The sequence below is a fragment of the Haemaphysalis longicornis genome, unplaced genomic scaffold (genome assembly GCF_048455015.1).
Source record: "Haemaphysalis longicornis isolate Haplotype H1 unplaced genomic scaffold, Haemaphysalis longicornis Haplotype H1 scaffold_10, whole genome shotgun sequence".
Classification (NCBI taxonomy): domain Eukaryota; kingdom Metazoa; phylum Arthropoda; class Arachnida; order Ixodida; family Ixodidae; genus Haemaphysalis; species Haemaphysalis longicornis.
The window spans coordinates 30,334,500-30,353,688 of NW_027526204.1; the positions used below are offsets into that span (position 1 = coordinate 30,334,500).

At 47.8% G+C, this 19,189-nt stretch overlaps 1 protein-coding gene across 1 annotated transcript in view; it reads right to left on the reverse strand.

Moving 5' to 3' along the window:
• Window positions 1-19,189, reverse strand: part of Nup154 (nuclear pore complex protein Nup154) — a 61,508-nt gene that overhangs the window by 26,865 nt on the left and 15,454 nt on the right. The window contains exons 4-6 of the mRNA XM_077689156.1: window positions 8,045-8,300; window positions 5,240-6,489; window positions 4,251-4,490 (exon numbers count right to left, since the gene is read on the reverse strand). Coding sequence (XP_077545282.1) covers window positions 4,251-4,490; window positions 5,240-6,489; window positions 8,045-8,300 — 1,746 coding nt within the window. The remainder of the gene's footprint in view (window positions 1-4,250; window positions 4,491-5,239; window positions 6,490-8,044; window positions 8,301-19,189) is intronic.

Here is a 19,189-nt window from a genome sequence, read left to right on the forward strand (position 1 = left end):
CTAAGAGCTCATTTATTTCATGCGTTCTCACGTAATTTGCAAACCTTTAGCAAAAATCCCAAGTTTTTTTATAAAAAAAAAAAAAACCTATATTGTGCCCTCTACAGCATCTACACTATCCTGCCAGCCATACGCTGTGCCACACGACCCCTTGCCGTGGAGACCAGATAAGCTGGGAAGGCCCGCGCAGCTGAGCAAACTGACAGGGGAAAAGGCGAGAGTGAACTGTCAAGGACAAGCCAAACAAACGATTGTATGAGGCGGTGATGCAAAAAAGGCAGTAAAGAAAGGACCGGGGCCACAATATGGATTTGAAAGACCCTGATAAGCAGAGAGCAGTGAGAGGGGGAGAGAGAGCGTCGTGAAAGGAGGAAACTTGAATCGAGCGGGCGAAAAAAGTGGGTGCCGGGTTGCGTTGTATGTGTTTTCACATCCACTGGCTCAATGGGAGCTTCAAATTCGCATTCTGCCAGCCACGTGCACTCCGACTTCATGCAACTGGCAGGTTGGCATTCTGCTACCACGTGGGGCCGCCAAAATTTTACTTCCATCTGCCAGTTCACACATGCTTGCGAGCGTCTGTTCAGCAAGTGGTCTGCCCCGCCTGCGGACCTTCGCACATCAAGCAGCGTCAAACGAGGGTTAGGAATAAAGGAAAGCTGGGATGAGGTGGTGAAGCGGTGTAAAAGATGGGGAAAACGGCGGTTTATCCCCACCAGGGTCTGTCGTATGAAGTGGACCGTGTGCAGCCGAGCATCAAATCGTTGGGGTTCTTAATGCATTGTTCCTACTGGGAGTTTGCCGGGACCGCCGTGATCCAACATAGGAAGCGGGTCTTCGTAAGACGGGGGCCATATCATTGGGGTTCCACGATATTCACAATTCCCTGTCAGCTAGCCACGCAAATCAATGCAACAAAGTCCTCACCCCAACGAGCCATTGCAAGGCTTGTGTCTCTTCAATGAAATTTTTGCTCAGTGGAGCTGGGCTTGGAAAATTATGTTATGACAAAATAAGCGCAACGCCAGCCATCTGTAATATTTTATACATCCACTCAGCTTAGTTGCACTGAAAACGTGCACCCACACCACTTACAATAAACAAACTCATAGATCTGGGGAAACAAAGCTAGAACAGCTTTTGGAGCAATTTTTGGAGCAGAACAAAACTGCATTTCGGAGCACAAAAACCCAGTTTTGGAGCAGCATAGGAGCAGAGTACCATAAAGAAAGTTTGTTTCAGAGGGTAAGACGTGTCTTGGGTGGAAACACAAGTGACGCTTTCAGTCCAAACAGACGGCCCGACACGACGCCTGCACCTCAACCTTCCAGCCATCTTCGACCAAAGCAAGCCATTTTGAAGAAAGAGTGCGTCACAGCCTTTCAACAGAGCCTCATACCCCACAATTGTATATGCTGTCCCAGCAGACAGCCGGCTCCAGCCCACTTTGGCCCCTAAGGCTGCCAACCAACTGTCCACACGGCAGCGACCACGTGCTTACCCCTACTACAAGGCGATCTTCTAAGAGGGGGTGGGATACGTTGCTTATGCTGCGCGGGGATGCATCTTGCGAGCCAGGGATTGGGCCCCCGTACCGAGTGCCAATTAGAGTGCTTTTGAGGGCATCCACATGCTTTCCTTCGCCAACGCCACCCCAACAAATGCAGTGCTCGTTTCTCTTTGCGGAATAAACCGCCTTTTTAAGCGTTCCCTTGCGTCAGCCCGTCATTGATTGCGAGGGCGCAAGAGACCCTTTGCCCTTGGGTCGGGGAGTTTCCAGTTGTGTGCCTCCCGCCCTCCCTCTAACCGCCCCATTTCCAGGTAATTGGGGGCGCCTGTTAGGCTGCAAACCAGCAAAGCTGTTCTCGCTGCCAGCGACGCAGCATGTCTTCGTTCGTTATCTCGCAAACGCAGAAAAAAAGCAGTGTCAGTGCATAGATGGACAGGTACCCAAAAGTGCAGTAAAAAATCAGCTAGCCGCGTGGTTCCCCAGTCACGTGCGAGTTGCATCCCGCTTTGCGCTACCGATGTCTACTGCTGCACCCCTGCCTAGAGATGCGCATGCCTTGGGCAAAATGAAACAAACAACCCTTCAACCCCGTGTTACGCATACAGCTTTGCCCTGCCGTTGAGACAATCGGAGAAAGGGAAGCCAATGAGGGAAGCAAACGAGGATCACAACAGCAACTGGAACTGATAACTTAATCGAGAGACCCTAGCCGAAAATCACCAGAAATTCACCATGTCACCATTCATAATTTCAGGTCACCACGGGCCTCTCAAATTCACCAATTTGGCAAATAGTAGCCACCAGTGGCAACCCTGGCAAGTAATTCTGCTGGGAAAGGGTGGACCTGCCCTTAATTTTGTGCTTCGGTGCAGCGCAAGCACAATTTGGGTCAACTTTGTGGTTTTGGTGCATCTTGTGGCAGCAAGTCGCAAACATAGCACTCTGGCGCAATTGGTGCACCTGTACCACCCTGATAGATGGGCACTATTGTTGGCTGGCCGTATTTCCGTGAGGGGGTGGAACAGGCCCGGTTTGCAGAGCCACAGCCACAGCCAATCCATATCCAGTTTAAATCCCATAAATGCGCGCTGCTGGCGCTGGGCCACAGTGTATGCATTGTCATTGCAGTTTTCCTTCTACCGTTCTTCAAAGTCAATAGCAAAAGTAATGTGTTCTTGTGTAGTCTCGAACCCAGCTCATCCTACCTTCATTGCAAGCACGCACTCATGACAAAAGATTGGATGCTTGCCCTCCAAGGTCAGATACAGCCGTGCCCAGTCGGAGGATAAGATGAACGAGCTTCGCTCCTGGCGGCTTCCAGCTACCAGCAAGTAATAAGTTCGGCAGATTTGTCTTGTTGCACAGGAAAATGTTTGGCACTGCGTCCCCCCGAGTAACACACGTTTTATGTGTACTTAATTAAAGGAGCCATGAAGAGAAAATACAACTTCATTTAATTTGAAAGAACTAGGATTCAGTATCTCACTCAGCTCCATTACAGCCACAAAAGATGTTTTTTTAATGAAAAAAGTATTTAAAAACTTTCAAATTTGCACCACAGTGACGTGTTATGAACAAGAATGACGTCATACGGGCCAACAATAAAACATAATTTTCAGTGCGTTAATTGCACGTTAGCATTCAAGTGATGCGGTCAAATGAAACTAGAGGCCCCATTACAGACGTCCAGTCATGTGTCGTCGCAGCAGGTCAGTCAGGCGGCCGCCAATCGCACAAACAAGGTTCCGTGACGTCATAGAAAAGTTGCGGGAAATTGGTTAGGGGGTCGCGACTGCTTCACACATTTTCTTTCGTATCTCCGTTATTTGTTCGAAGATTGCGATGATATTGGTATCATTGTTATCGGGACTGACCAGTCTTTCTAACAAACCCAACTTGTATTTTGTCTTCATGACTCCTTTAAAAAAAAAAAATAGTTTGGCTGCTGCTCGTATATCTGTTACCTGAATAAAGACGACATACTTGCGCATCACCCCTTCTAAAGACTGCATTATGCGGTACATGATGTGGATAATATGACTGAATACAGGGGAATTTTTCTTGCCCTTTTGTAGTGTGTTGAGGCAGATTTCAACATGATACAATTCCACTTCGAAGAAATTTTTTCACACGGCCCATCAGTTCTGTTCCAGTCGGATTTGACTGTACCAATACCCAAGTATAATGAGAATTCCGTCCAGAACAATGGTGCAGTAGAGCAAGCCTGGTTAGATGTGCATGCAAACTTTCCAAATTAAGGTTATAGAAATAAAACCGATGCATATCAAAGGAGCCAAGTAACACTTCCCCCAGGTTCCCAAGAAAACACCAGAACTGAACACAGGAGAGGTGCTCCTGCCAGCAGCTCCGTTTGACGTACCCATAGACAGCTTTCCTCTGCACAATGCATTCCAATCCTACACCCACACAACCATGGGGTGCTCTTCTTAGCACATTGTACTGCTGCTATTGCAGGTCTGCGAAATTATTACATTCGTCAACACTTTGTTCAGTTCGAAAGCCCACTGCCCTTTCCCTTCACGGACTAGTACAGTACCACTATGAATGAAAAGCACAGGTGAAAGCACGAGACCCTGGGGGCACCCCCCCCCCCCCCCCTTTCGCTCAGTTCCCAAACCCTTTTTCCCTTTCCCTTCGAATACTTTTAGAGTACCCCCCCAAGTAAAGAGCGTGGGAGAAAGCACGAAACCCTGCGGGAACCCCGCCCTTATTAACAAACCTGGAGGTAGGTCTGCACGAGGGCGGCAGCCAGGGCAGCGGGCAGCTGCCGGTCGGCAAGGAGCAGCTCGCGCAGGGTGGCCGAGCGGAGCTGGTCACGCAGGGCCGGCGGGAAGGCTGCTGACACCAGGCGGAACTGGTGGTCGCACAGCACCTTCCACAGGCCCAGCAGCTCGGCCGTCAGCGACACCAGCCGCGCCAGGTGGCCCAGGGAGGCACGCTCGCGCGCATGCGCCTCCGCCTGCACGCACAAGCAACCACCAACTCAAGGGGGTTGCTTCCTTTCCCACTGCGTGTTCTGCCTTCTAGCATGCCCATAATAAAACAAATTATCACTCCTCCCTCCACGTCGACAAGTCTACATAGTTTAATCATGCTTTAGCAACTTTATAGATAATCATCATTGTTGCTCCAATGAGGCTCTCACTGGTGCCCATCATCATGTGACCAGCTCTAGTTCGCGCTGCTTCGTCTTTCTCACCCTGCCATCTTGAAAATAGAACCACCACTGTATCACCGGGATGTTGGGGCCCCTGGTCTCTCCTCTTATTTTACGCATGCCCCTTTATTGTGCTAGCTAATTTACAAGGAGATGGCCTTGCCAGTGGATCCTCCGACACGGTTCCATTCCTTAGGGGACAAAACAGACGTCAAACCAAACAACAATGGCTTATCCCTTTGCCAGCGGCAAGGAGTGCTCATCACCTTCCTCGGGGGCCAGACCATGAAGTGCTCTCTGTTAACAGGCCCTTAACCTTACCAGACAGTCCACAAATGGCACGCACTCCCATCAAGAACTGGACAAGCACTGGCCCTGCTGAACCTTTGCTGCACTAGGCTTGTTTATCCCTCCACCCTCCAGCTCTACAACCAGGCTGCCTAGTCCAGGAAACAAAACCATGCCGCTCTTCAAAGCAAGCTTTTAATGATCCCCAGCCAGCTCGCCTTTACACTTTAGCCCATGCCTTGGGGGTGCTTTCCCACACTAACCTGTGCCTTCTTCAGCCTCTCGTCCCGGAGGTGCAAGCTATCTGGTTCGTGACGCGTGCTCATGTTCGGGCCCTGTGCGGTGGCCGTTGTCCCTCCGGCCACTCCCGCTCCTCCTCCGGCCAGCAGGGTGGAAGTGCGCTCCAGGAAGAGGCGGAAGGCCACGATGGACTGAAGGTAGTTGGCCAGATCCTGGCCCGGCACGGCGCTCACAAACTGGTCCGTGGGGGCCCCCGTCTTGGGGTCCACCACGGGCTTCACCAGGTTCAGCGTCCACAGGGGCCGCACCAGGCGCGAGAAGTACAGGTAGCAGCCCGTGTGCCGCCCCGAGAACAGCACCTCCGGCATCACCGCCGACGCCGAGGGCATCCCAGGGGGCGAGCCTGAGGAGAAGGGGCTCCTGCCCTGCATGGCCAGCACATTCTGCTGCTGCTGCTGCTGCTGCTGCTGGGCAGCCTGGAAAGGCGAGCCGAAGCTCGGCCGTCCTCCGGGCCCCAGGCCTACGCCAGGGTGCAGCGGGGTGCTGGCCCACATGGGGGCGGGGGCGCCCAGGAAAGAGGCCTGCGACGACGGGGGCGGCTGCGGGGGTGGCTCCTGGGCCACCCGGGGCTCGCCACCGTGCAGAAAGAGGGCCTGGGTGGCGCACTCGGCCAGCCGCACGTCGGCCGGGTTGCAGGCCAGGATGAGGCAGATGGCGCTGGCCTGCACCTCCCCGTGCAGGGCGAAGAAGGCCCGCACGGCGTCGGCCCCCGCGGGGTTCTGCAGCAGGCCGCGCAGCGTGTCCACCGGCCGGGGGCTCTCTACCACGCAGCAGGAGGTGCGCGAGAGCAGCACCACCCGCTGGGGTCCCTCCAGGTGCTGGGTGACCACTGCGGGCGGGTCCGAGGGCAGCACGGCCCCCCCTGCACCCACCGCGTACTGGCACTGGGGGTGCGGGGCGCGGCTGCGGCTGGGCACGGCCGCCACGCAGCAGACGCCCGCGTCCAGGGGCGCCAGCGTGGAGGCTTCCATGAGGCAGCGCTGGAATGGGTACGCGTCTGCCGACAGCATCCAGAGCACATCCCGCTCGTCCGAGTGCGCCGCCACCAGCAGCGTGGTGCCCCGCCGGCAGAAGGCCGTGCGCACCCCCCGCACCCGCTGCGGGGGTGCGTGCGTCGAGAAGCCCGGCGGCAGCCGCACGTGCAGCAGCGCCAGAGTCGACGGGCGGGCCTCGGGGCTCGCAAACGACGAGGTTGTCAAGTACAGACGCACACCTGCCAGGATGACGACGCGGCCCACCGGCCATATCACGAAACACTTAGTACAGCACCAAAGGACAGTATAGGAACATCTTTTTAACCAAATACAGTGTGCTGTTACAGGGGGCAAAAAAAAAAAAAAAATCAGAATTTAAAGACAAAAACACCGGGAGCTTCCACAAGGGTCAGTTTTGGGCTCATTATTTTTTTAGTTTATATTAATGAATTTGCAACCACAATTTTATCCAACATCAGACCTCTACGAATAACTGTGTCATCTACCATGCAGTGAAGGACTGTAATAACACCACAACTTTACAAGAGGATTAGAACAGCATTAATTAGAAGCATGGATTGCACCCACTATAAGTCGCCCTGTTCCTCTTAAAAAAGGTATTTGAAGTAAAATTGTCCGAGTGTCACACCCACTACAGACCAATTTTGATCAGCACATTCCCCTTACTGCAAAAGAAAAGCAGTACAAGTATCAGCCCAATCAATAAAAACTTAGTTAAAGCTCCTTCATCGCTGAAAAAGATGGAAAAAAGGAGATTCGCTCAGGCCTTTCAAACACCTAAGGAACTTGGAGAAGCGGATACAGTATCTAATACCCCTGCTACACTAGGGTCCAAATGTCATTTGAACCAAATGTCATTTGACTCAAATGCCAAGTTGTGCTGCTACACTAGGTTTTCAAATGCCATTTGGCTCAAATGACATTCGAGCCAAATGAGCACCGAGAGAGACATCTGGGATTTCAAATGCCATTCCCAGCACTCTCGGACGCAGCGTCTTCGATCGGCAATAAAAAATATAATACTTCCGTACGTAAAACAAACAAAATATTGTTTGTGAAACTTTGTTCACTGTTTATTTACTTAAAATACGAAATCAACATATTTAATTTTCATACTCTCAAAACCAGTGGGTCAGTTGCAAAAAACACAAACAAAAACAATGCAAGGCAGCCATATTTAGAGTCAAAACTGGTGTCTCTTCTAATTTGATACCATTTTACTGCCTCGGACTGCTCCTAAGTTTGATTGTTGTATTAGTGTACGAAAATGGAACGGGGCAACAACAGTGCCACTACACAACAGCGAACAGTTGTGAAAGCTTTCAAATGCCATCGAAATTGTAGTGTAGCACGGCGGATTCTGAATGGCATTCGAAGCAACCCATTTGAGTCAAATGACATTTGGTTCAAATGACATTTGGACCCTAGTGTAGCAGGGGTATAAGTCCTCTCGCAAAAGGAGGCCGTGCAATAAAGGAGAACGTGTGACCCTTCCAAAACAAAAATATTTTGCAATTACAACCAGAAAGAGACCACTGCATAACCCTGACATGCCAGGGTCTCTTGACAAAATGACTTTTTATCCCTGAAAAAATTCCTACTCGACTAAAGTTAGCGTAAAAATAAAGCTGCTAGTGTAAAAATCCTGGCCCACACACGATGCGGGTGTGAACGAAAAATTTCAGAATTCCACTGTAGTTGCGACTTTCAGATGCCACCCCTCGATCCACCCTGCAAGAACGAAAAGGAAAGGAAAAAGAGAGCACAACCCACCGGCCTGGGTGACGGCCACCAGGTGTGCCTGCGGGGACTCGGCCAGGGGCAGGACCTCGATGTGCACCAAGGTGGAGAAGTTGTCCGGCTCCACCGTGGGGGCGGCCCGGGCGGCCAGCTGGGCCAGGGTGGCCAGGGGCAGGCTGATCACCCGGCTGCAGCCCCCCTGGCCGCGAGGCCAGCCCAGGTCGTACACCGACAGGGTGCCCTTCTCCGAGCGGGTGTACAGCACGTGCCGGCTGTCGTCCACCACCAGCTGCACACGGAGTGTAAACAAACAGCAGGGGACACAGGGCGCTCCCTTGGGGCACACCCTGTACACACTCTCTCAGGTGATTGGGCAAGGCGTCAACTAAAAGGACGCTGATACGTGTGACGCGGAGCTTGCACTCCTATGCCTTCTTGAAACACAACACAGTCGAACCCCACAATAACGAATTTGTAGGGAAAGCCAAAAAATTCTCTTTTGCGGGAATTTCATTGCTGCAAGAATGAAACATAGACTACAGGAAAATCGCACGCAAACCAAATCAGAAAGTCAACTGTAATACTTTGTGAGCCTTAGCTCTCAGCTCTCACACTACAAGAAGTGTTTCATTGCTGGTCATCGTACGCGCCTAAGAACAATTGAATAGTGTGAAACACATCCAAAACATCTCGCAGGTTCACCTTCTCTGCTCTTTTTTCTCCCTGGTCCTCGGCACTGAGTATGACCGAGCATGCGAGCGAAGTCCAGCTTCTTCTGCTGACGTTCCAGCCAGACATTGTCACCCAGACATTGTCGGCCAGCCAAACTTAGCCAGACATTGGCACTGCATTGTTGATGCCCAGAAAGGCCACAGCCATAACTGTTTTGTTTTGTACACGTCTGCCATTAAAGAGTGGCGTCTTTGCTTTTCAAAATGGTAGAGCGAGCTGCAGACGGTTCCAAACTCGCCGGCGCTATCCTCCCTCCTTCCACTTGGGCCACTGACTCTGGCAATGATGGCTGCCTTGTCTGGTGGTGATAAAAACTCCCACTTTTGGTCTGGCGGAGGCATCTTATTGAGAGCAAATGTGCCGATCGCCACACACACAATGAACACACGCGCGCTGTTTAGAGATTGCCGGCTAGCGTAGCCCAAGCCAAAGCTAAAGCCATAAGTCACCACGTGTCGCCCTCTGGAGGTGTCACTTCGAGGCTACCTCCATGTCCGCCTGCTGCACGGTCTTTTATGTAAGCAAACATGGTGGCGGCTATGCAAGCGTGTTGTGACTAAGGTCTATGCACTTTGAGTAAAAAAAAAAAGAAGAAAACGCATTTGAGCACTTTTTGGAACCTGTTAGCCTCAAGCAGGTAGGTGAAATTCCAACGGGACTTGCAGTGAATTTCATTAATGCGGGATCGCTTTTTAAAAACATTTCACTGCCGCGAGATATGACATACATTGGCTTATATGGATGTTCGCCAAGGATCTGAAAGTATTCTGTTGCCGTGAGATTTCGTTGTCAGGTGGTTTGACTGTGTTCGCAATAAGAATTGGCACAGAAAAAAGACAACACAAGAGAGACAGATGGAACTGGCACTTCCAAACCAAGTGCCAGTCCCACCTGTCTCTCTTGAGTTAGCTGTCCTGCACTAGCTTTTATGGCAAACCCTACGAACCAACTAGCCCAGTGGCAAGTTTTATCAAGCCATTTTTCACACGCAACTTACATTACACAGCCACAACCAAGTAGCAAAAGACAGCGAACACTGTTCGACACCTTCGTCATCCTCATTTCAGCCACAGTCGGAATTTGGACTTGCTTCCTGCTCATACATACAGGGAGATCGTTTTGCACTGATGCGAGCTGGCTGAACTTTTAGCAGTCCAGGACACATATTTTGCAACTTGGGATGCTGCATATCTACTCAGGCCAAGTTGCGACGCCGGATCCCAACCATGAGGCAGAGATAATGAGGAGGATAAGAATGGGGTGGAGTGCATACGGCAGACATTCTCAGATAATGAATGGCAGCCTACCATTGTCGCTTAAAGGGACCCAAAAAAGCTTTGTGAAGGTGGCAATATAAATGCATTCAGGTGGTAGAACACATAACTGGGGATTTTTGAGCGAAGTGTGAGCCCCATACGTTGTATGGATAATTTGTAAACAATTTTTGAAGATCGCCTTTCTCAGCCGATGAGCGCGCCACCGCAGCGAGCCGACCGCGGCTGACGCAACAGCGAGGCGCCTCCTTTATTCAACCGATCGTCGGCTGCCGGCAACGTCACTGCCACTGGCTTCCGGCTGCTCTTCCTCCTTCCTGGGCGATCCCGGGCAAAGGCGGGTCCGTAGTGATTGACGCGTGCCTAGGCGCAGGAATGTAGCTAGCAAAGAACGGAAGTCAAGCGTCGCGATGTCACATGGCTATTCCCAGTGTTTCCAGCAGCTTTGAAAGAAGCAGAGAGGGAGGAGGAATCGATCGGCAAGGGGGGAGAGGTGCACTTAATTGCTTCTCGCGCAGCTAATACTGAATGTAGATCAATAATTTCAACGGCGTTGCATCGCTATATTGGTACTACGCAACAATACAGGCCTTTTGTAACTTTTACAAAAGGCTTTTCTGGGTCCCTTTAAGAAGAAAGCGTATGACAGCTGCATCCTACCGCTACTCACCTACGAGGCAGAAACTTGGGGGCTCACTAAGAGGGTTCAACTTAACTCTTTCGTTACCGCACTTATTCAAAATCGTCCAATTTGAACGATACTTTGAGAGTGCCTTTTCATAGCGTTCCAGGCATTGCTCGAACAAGTAAAGCTGTTTGGAGTTAGATCAGAAAATGGCTTTTTAAAATCAGTTTTGTTTTCATTTTTGCGACAAAAACGTGATTTTTGACACGCGTTTGAATCACCTGGCTGGTGTGGAAAAGACCATTGTCATCACGCGTCACTGCTATCAACGAAGCATGTGGGCCACTCGTAATTATTCTGCATCAGCGTTTGTTTTTTGTTATCAGGGTATGAATGATGAACCAGCAAACGATTTTTAATCGTCAGGTTTGCACTCTGACAGCAATAATCCCAGAAATTGGCTGAAAATGTCAAACAGTGCCTGTTTGCAAAGCTACTTTATGATTTTAGGCAGTTTTATTGCCTTTGCGCTTGTTATCCTAACTTGTCTGGTAGTTCTACTTACCCCAGGACCATTCGCGAACAGTTTACAACAGTTTCGGTTTCGTTTCTCCATCACGAAATTTATATTTACCGCTACTACACAGTTACCCAACTTCAAGGCTACAGAGTTTCATACTAATATACACATTAGTATGAAACTCTAGGGCGATTCCACGAGAGAACGAACATGCGTGTACAAAGACCATTTTTTGTTCATTCTTGTTTTTTTATTATATATGCGCGCAATATGGAAACCCCCGAAAATCAAGTTTGTTTTCTCCTGAGGTGCGTAGTTCGAGAGAAAAAAATGTTTGAATGTGCCCGGAGCGCAGCGCTGATTTCGGCAACTGCAGATTTTTCCAAGTTTGCGTCTCTGTGTACGTCAAGGAGTACAAGGGGTGTGTATAAAATGTTTTGGGCCATAAACTAGACCAGAATGCTAATCCGTGTAACGCAAAATCAGCGCCCTGCAGCGAACAAAAAATTAAAAAAAAAATCGTGAAATCGGCCCAGACGATAATTTGTTAGTGTTTTTGACGCCCCCTATCTACATTTCTTCTTTTCTGAAAAACTTGTAAGTCGGCCATTTTATTGGCAATACGTATCTGAACGCATCAACAAAAGATGGTGTTTGTAGAAAATTTAGAAGTACTAAAAAAAATTGAATAACTTCGGTTCTTTTTCAGAAATTGCGCAAATTCAAAACTCAATATAAAAAAAACCCCATACTCGATTTTCTTCAAAATTGCGAAAATAGGACTCCTTTACTTGGACAACAAAACTGTGGAAAAACATGTTGCATCATTTCGTTGAGAACAAAGTTATAAGGGGCCAAACTTGGGGCTCACGCGACGCGTCTTGGCGCGCCGCGGTAAGTTCTGGCCGCTGTTGCCGGACGTTGCACGGGTGTACACGGGCGGTAATTCATATTCCACTGCCAGATGCCGGCACGGTCAATCTCTTTCCAGTATTCCTAAACGACAAAAACTATTCTGGAGATTCTTCTGTTTTTTTTTGTTTTTTTTTTTTTCCCGCCTGTTTCCCTGGCCGATATCAGCTCGAAAGCGCTCCTTTGCGGCGCCAGTGTTTTGCGGGATGCAAAACAAAAAAAAAACAAAGGTTCCTCCGATGCGCAGGCAACCGAAACAGATGGCGCTCGGGCAGTTACAAGGGAGGGAATGGATTGACCTTCAGACCCTAATCAGTTCCCCACCACGACGGGCGCATTTCCGCTGGTGGTGCATGGTGCGCTGGCGTCAGTACAGGGTATCCCACCGCTTTCTTTGAGGCAAACATGAGAGAACGACCTTAAAAATAACTAAGCAGGAAACAAACACCTGCACCACGGCTTACGAGGCCGTAGGAGGCTTTTCGGAGACGCCACGTGCACGCGAACCTATTTTACTGGAATGAGAATCAGGTGTGGTCGGGTACCTGGCTTCTTGACGTATTATTAAATTCCGGTCTGTTGTCATATTATTGCCGTATATCTATTGTTTAGTCACATATCACAAAGGCGAAGCGTACATTACAGTATTACTAGCGATTTTGATACGCTTGCGTACGAAAATTGCAGTAAGGGGAGGCTACTGCCCCGTCCTTTTCTGTCCTTCAACTCACTGGTTGATGGGCTCTCAACGGATGCTTCCCTTTGCTTTACTCTTGCCATATTTTTGTTTGCTTTTGACTCCTCCCCTTAAAAGTTTTTTTTTTTTTCATGGGTGGATGCTTTCGTTTGTGCCTAAGTGTTTGCACGTGGATTTGTGCGCGTGTTTGCTTGCTCGACTACCCGCACACTCTTATCCTGATAGATGTGGCAGGGGAAGCCTAGCGGATGTTGTTCTGAAAAAAAAAAGTGTGACCCATTCACCCACCCACAGTTCATTCCCGCCCAAGTCTTGCACTCACCCCAGCATGAAGTGTGCGTCTGCGTTTATTGTGCGAATGCCGACCTGTCTGCTTTGGCCCTGCAAAATGTTACAGGGGTTGACCGAAGAATGAGCAACTTAAAGGAGCTTTGTCTTTGCACCTCACCATCGACGCAGTGTTTCTTGGGCGCGTGCCGGCAATTCCCAATGGCCGACAACCTTACCATGTCCGCTTTGGGCGTTTCGGACGAAGAAGACGTCACATACGCTGTATGGGAAATTGGTTCTCTGATAAAAAAGAGTCTACCGCCAGCTGCATTCGTGAAGGAGCTAGGCAAATGGGTCACCAAGTGGATTTCCCATGACTCTATTAGGCGGACCCAGGCCACTGCCATAAACGAAGCGAAAGATGCGAACGGCGATCAAGCATTGTACTGCACTTCGACTTCTCTGAAAATTGGACAGTTATTCTGCCAAATGAAGTCCAGTCGTACCACTGGCACAAAACACAGGTTTCACTGTTTACGTGCGTTGTAACTACAAGAAAATCAGTCCAGAGCTTCGCAGTAGTTAGCGATCACATGCAACACGATACCGCACGTGCATGCTATGCGCTCGCTCCACAAGGTGCACGAATGCCTGGAAGAAAGTGCCCCTGTGTACAGCTACGTTGTTTACGTTAGTGACAGTGCAGCCAGCCATTTCAAGAAGAATTATCTGCTGTACGAACGTTCCAGAGCAAACTACACGTCTGCGAAGTGGCTGTGCTTGACTGTATGAGCGCCCGAGGAAGCTGTGGTGCAGATATTATAAATATTTTACTTGAGTTGTATTCCCACACGTATGCCTTTTGCTGTGTTCCTGACTGTAAATAATTAATCACGATAGTCTGACAGCCAATTTCCAAACTTGTGTCTTTTTGCTTGAATAAATATTCTTGTGAAAAAACTGAAATCCCTTCAGTAATTTACTCGTGCTGTGACCGAAGCGCCATAATAATAGAAAATTTCGACCACTCCTACCACTTCTACCCGATGTAACCACCGGAAAAACTTTTCCTGTTGTTTCGAATCCTTCTTTCCTTTCCCTATAAGAAGAGTGGCGTTCGCAAAGGAGCGCTTTCGAGCTGGTATCGGCCAGAAAGTTAGCTCGTTAAAGAACAAATTAGGGAAACAGAGGCGGGCAAAAAAAAAAACAGAAGAATCTCCAGAATAGTTTTTGTCGTTTAGGAATACTGGAAAGAGATTGACCGTGCCGGCATCTGGCAGTGGAATATGAATTACCGCCCGTGTACACCCGTGCAACGTCCGGCAACAGCGGCCTGAACTTACCGCGGCGCGCCAAGACGCGTCGCGCGAGCCCCAAGTTTGGCCCCTTATAACTTTGTTCTCAACAAGATGATGCAACATGTTTTTCCACAGTTTTGTTGTCCAAGTAAAGGAGTCCTATTTTCGCAATTTTGAAGAAAATCGAGTATGGGGTTTTTTTTATATTGAGTTTTGAATTTGCGCAATTTCTGAAAAAGAGCCGAAGTTATTCAATTTTTTTTAGTACTTCTAAATTTTCTACAAACACCATCTTTTGTTAATGCGTTCAGATACGTATTGCCAATAAAATGGCCGACTTACAAGTTTTTCAGAAAAGAAGAAATGTAGATAGGGGGCGTCAAAAACACTAACAAATTATCGTCTGGGCCGATTTCACGATTTTTTTTTAAATTTTTTGTTCGCTGCAGGGCGCTGATTTTGCGTTACACGGATTAGCATTCTGGTCTAGTTTATGGCCCAAAACATTTTATACACACCCCTTGTACTCCTTGACGTACACAGAGACGCAAACTTGGAAAAATCTGCAGTTGCCGAAATCAGCGCTGCGCTCCGGGCACATTCAAACATTTTTTTCTCTCGAACTACGCACCTCAGGAGAAAACAAACTTGATTTTCGGGGGTTTCCATATTGCGCGCATATATAATAAAAAAACAAGAATGAACAAAAAATGGTCTTTGTACACGCATGTTCGTTCTCTCGTGGAATCGCCCTCTATGACCTGCCATGGCGCCTTGAGCATCCGTGACTGATCCTTGAACAAAGCATGCTGCTCCTGATTTCACAGAACCCTAACCCAATTTCTGCAATAAGAACTTCACATGCAAGTCAAAAAGATCCCACCCAGTCGCCAGATATCTGTTCCGACGAGGACAGCGCTTCAAACCAGCCTTACATTGCCAGCTGTTCGCCTTCCAGTTTCGTTTCCATACGAGGGTATTTTCGGGGGTCTAGTGTTGCTGCTTAGTTAAACTGTCTATTCGGACGGAGTCTCCGATAAGTTTTTGTACTGTTTCATTTCAAGAGTGTTAGGTGGCGCTGCAATGGAGGAGGCTGGTTGTGCTGATCTTTTTTTATCGCGCAACAGCTACTCGGCAAAAGTTTGCAGGGCACGATTCTACCGCATTGCACCTCATTCCTGCAAGCAAGGCTACAATTGCAAGTCAGAAGATGATAATAAAGCTCAACTCTATGTTTTCAGAGATAACTGACCGTGAAGGTCAACAAGCATCAACCATGGCGTTCCGTTTTCAACTTTATGCATGTTTTTTTCCGCATCGCGTGCTTGTCCGAAATATTGTGCTGGCTGTAAATGCAAAGTCAGCCATTGACAAGATGTTTTTACGTTATGTGGGGCCAAATTGGTGCCTCTGATAATGACAAACCACCAGATTTATTCCACGAAACCACCCGAAATTCCACATTTTGAATTAGAGGTTGGGCTTCACCGCATGACACGAGCACCGCACGTGCTAACCTTTCTTTTTATATCTGAAAAACTGTTCCGTGCACATCAACAGTTTTTCTAGGGCGTGTTTTTAAAATGTATTTCTACAAAATGTATATTCTAATTTTTTTCTACTACTGGTGGTTTGTTATACATAACTTCTTTTTTATCATTTTTTTCGACATTTTGAGAAAACTTTTGATTTTGATATTTTTTTTCGCAACTATGATATATGAAAACATTTTAAAAAGTGGTCTTATTGAAAAGGTCGTTAAATAATCTACATTTTATGTTCCTGTAATTAGTGCCAGACCGATTTTTTTATCAGAAAAACAAATGTTTTCTTGGACCCCTAAAAATCAGTCAATTTTTCCACGGTAATGAAAGAGTTAAATTAAGGACCACTCAGCGAGCACTGGAACGGAAGATGATAGGTGCAAGATTAAGGGACAAGAAGAGAGAGGAGTGGGTCAATGAACAAATCCGTGTTAAAGAACAAATTAGTAGAAATTAAGAAGAAGTGAATGTGGGCAGGGCATGTAATGCGAAGGCAAGATAACCGTTGGTCATTAAGGATAACAGAGTGGATCCCTAGAGAAGGCACGCGCGGCAGGGGCGGCAGAAAGTCAGATGGGCAGATGAGATCGAGAAGTTTGCGGGGATAAATTGGTCGCAGTTAGCACAGGACCGGGGTAATTGGAGAATAATGGGAGAGGCCTTTGCCCTGCACTGGACGTAGATAGGTTGGTGATGATGATGATGATGCTGAGGTGAGCACAATAGCTTGCAATGAAGATTTGGCTTAAAATCCATGCAAAATGATTCTTCACGTGGTTAATTTTTGGAGACGGAAATAACTGCGACAGCAAAGCTGGAGGTGCCAGGGGAAATTAGTACTGCTTTTCCCACCTGCCCACAGCAAATGCCTGCAGATGTTTGCACATCAAGCAGTGCCAAACGTGGGTTATGATGTAAAGGTCGGGACAAGGCGGCATAAAAAGGTGGGAAAGATGCCTGTTTATTCACGCCAGTGTCCGTTGTACCAAGCAGGTTGCATGCATTCCAGTGTCGTATAATTGGGGTTTTTAATGCATCGTTTCTAATGGGCGTTTGCTGGGACCACGGTGATCCCTCATACGAAGCGGGTCGCCATAAGGCCGCAGTACGTAGCATCGGGGCTCCACTGTATCTAAATGATGGATACTACAGTCACCAACCACATCGTCGGTACAACCATACTGCCTTTCCCCTACCACGGGGCTGTATACACAGGGTGCCAGTTGCTTGGTACACAATTGAAAGATCTTCAAGGACTGCATTGTCTGTTAGAAATCTAAACAAAACCAATGTTTAGGCCAAGATGGAGACTTGAAATCAGGAGAAATAATTTAAAGGTAGAAACACTGCTACAGCCAATGTTTCGACAACGGAACTCGTATTCAGACAAGTCCCCTTGTCAGAAGGACCGCTCAAGCGAACTTTGCTTATTCGGTGTATTCCTACACTTCTTAGTTGCTAGAGTTACACAGATAAGGCCTTCCAGTTTTACAACAAGCAAAACTTTATTTGCTAGAGAAGACCAATCATCCAGCAAAACACTGACTTAGTCCTTACCTAGCCTCATGTTGATCTGATGCTTATTAAAGGGGAAAATGCAACGAACTCAACGATTTATCAAATGGTCTGCAAAAATTCCGGGACTTTCAAGTCCTTGGAAATTAGCTTTTCAAACCCAACGGTTTCCAATCACCTGCACGAACCATGTTATCAGACTCCAGTTCCCCATGCACAGAATGGGCTATTCCGCTTGCACCCTTGGAGTCACTGTGGACCTCCCGAGAAGCAGTCCGGCATATGCTTTTCTGATGTACCTCTGGGTGCTTTCACGAGAAACCAGATAGGCGTGTCCAGTTGACATATTTGATTTTGACGAGAATTTTATGCAGAGGGGGAAACAGCGCAATGTTTTTTGAATGATTTCCTCTTTGTAACAGCCATTTCTCTATCTACATTACGGTCTTAAGCTTCTTACAAATTACTTGAGCATGCCACTGCAATACTGCTTTGGTGCTTTGTAGCTACAAAACAACAAAAATAGTGTGACATCTTTTTGATGTAGATAATAAGAGAAGAGCAACGTTGGCTTTAATTTGGGAAAACTTGACATAAATCAAAGATGCTCTTTTATTTTAATTGGCTTTCAAAATGTACCAAAGTGCGTTACCTAGCTGCAGTAGAGTGTTCTTTAGAGATATAACCGTCTTCACCACATAAACTAAAATTTGGAAGAAGATTTAAAAAAAATAGACGAATGACACTACAAAAATTGGCCGCGTATCTGCTCCTTTCGTTGCAAATGACGTCAAAAGACGATAGTCTTTATCCGCTTTTGCGAAGTAAATGCCTCTCTTCGCTTTACCGTTCACCTCTCATGTTGTTCCTCTTGCGTTGCGCTCCTCCCATGGTAAAGACGCCAAATGTTTGCTTAAATCATTTTAAATTTTGCGTGTTCCCCTCCTCCAAACCGGGTGTCTCGATGCGAACGCTGCCGTACGGCGAAGACGCGCGTTAATCGAGGCATCCTATTTCAACGTTTATAGAACCACGTTTCCCTACTCCACGTGCGATGCAAGCAGAACGTGGAAACTATCTAGTGGAACCTTGCGTAACTGTTGCCGGTTGATTTCTTAAAATGGCGCCAGAAGCTATAGTGGCGCGGGCGACAGCAGGCGACGGCGGAGTGAATTCTTTTTCTGCAGTTGATGAAGTATTTAATTACGCAAAAGTCAAGCATGTTTGAATTTTTATAAAGGAACACTGCAAATACCACTTCTGTATTGATTTGTTGTCTCATATTTGCGTAATGTCTTGTTCTTCTTCAACAATGTCGACAAGTCTGAACATTACACCGGACCAAGACGGGTAGATTTAGCTGTGACTATATAAGACTATTGCGCAGGCATTGTTTTGCTTTGGCCGGGTGGCTGAATCGAGTCACAGACAGACAGACGGACAGACATACAGACACACAGACATACAGACAGACCAAAATTTCTGGGTTTAAGTAGCCCAAGAAAGACTATCGTCTTTAAAATATGATCTACCTAGCTTGTTTAGGTAGTTGCAGAGAAGAACGGTCCCACACTTGGGCAATTTTCAAAATTTCTTCGAACTTGGCAAATTGTAGTAAGAAAAATTTGCCCTGCATGCAAAATATGCATACGGTGAATCATTTGAGAGTGTGCAAACTCTTTACATAAAAATAATTACAGTGAAGCTGCAGTATTCTTTGTTTGACAGTGGTAGGTAGAAGTTCCAAACTGTCCGTGGGGTGCTCAACACGCCGGCGACCTGAGCCCATTT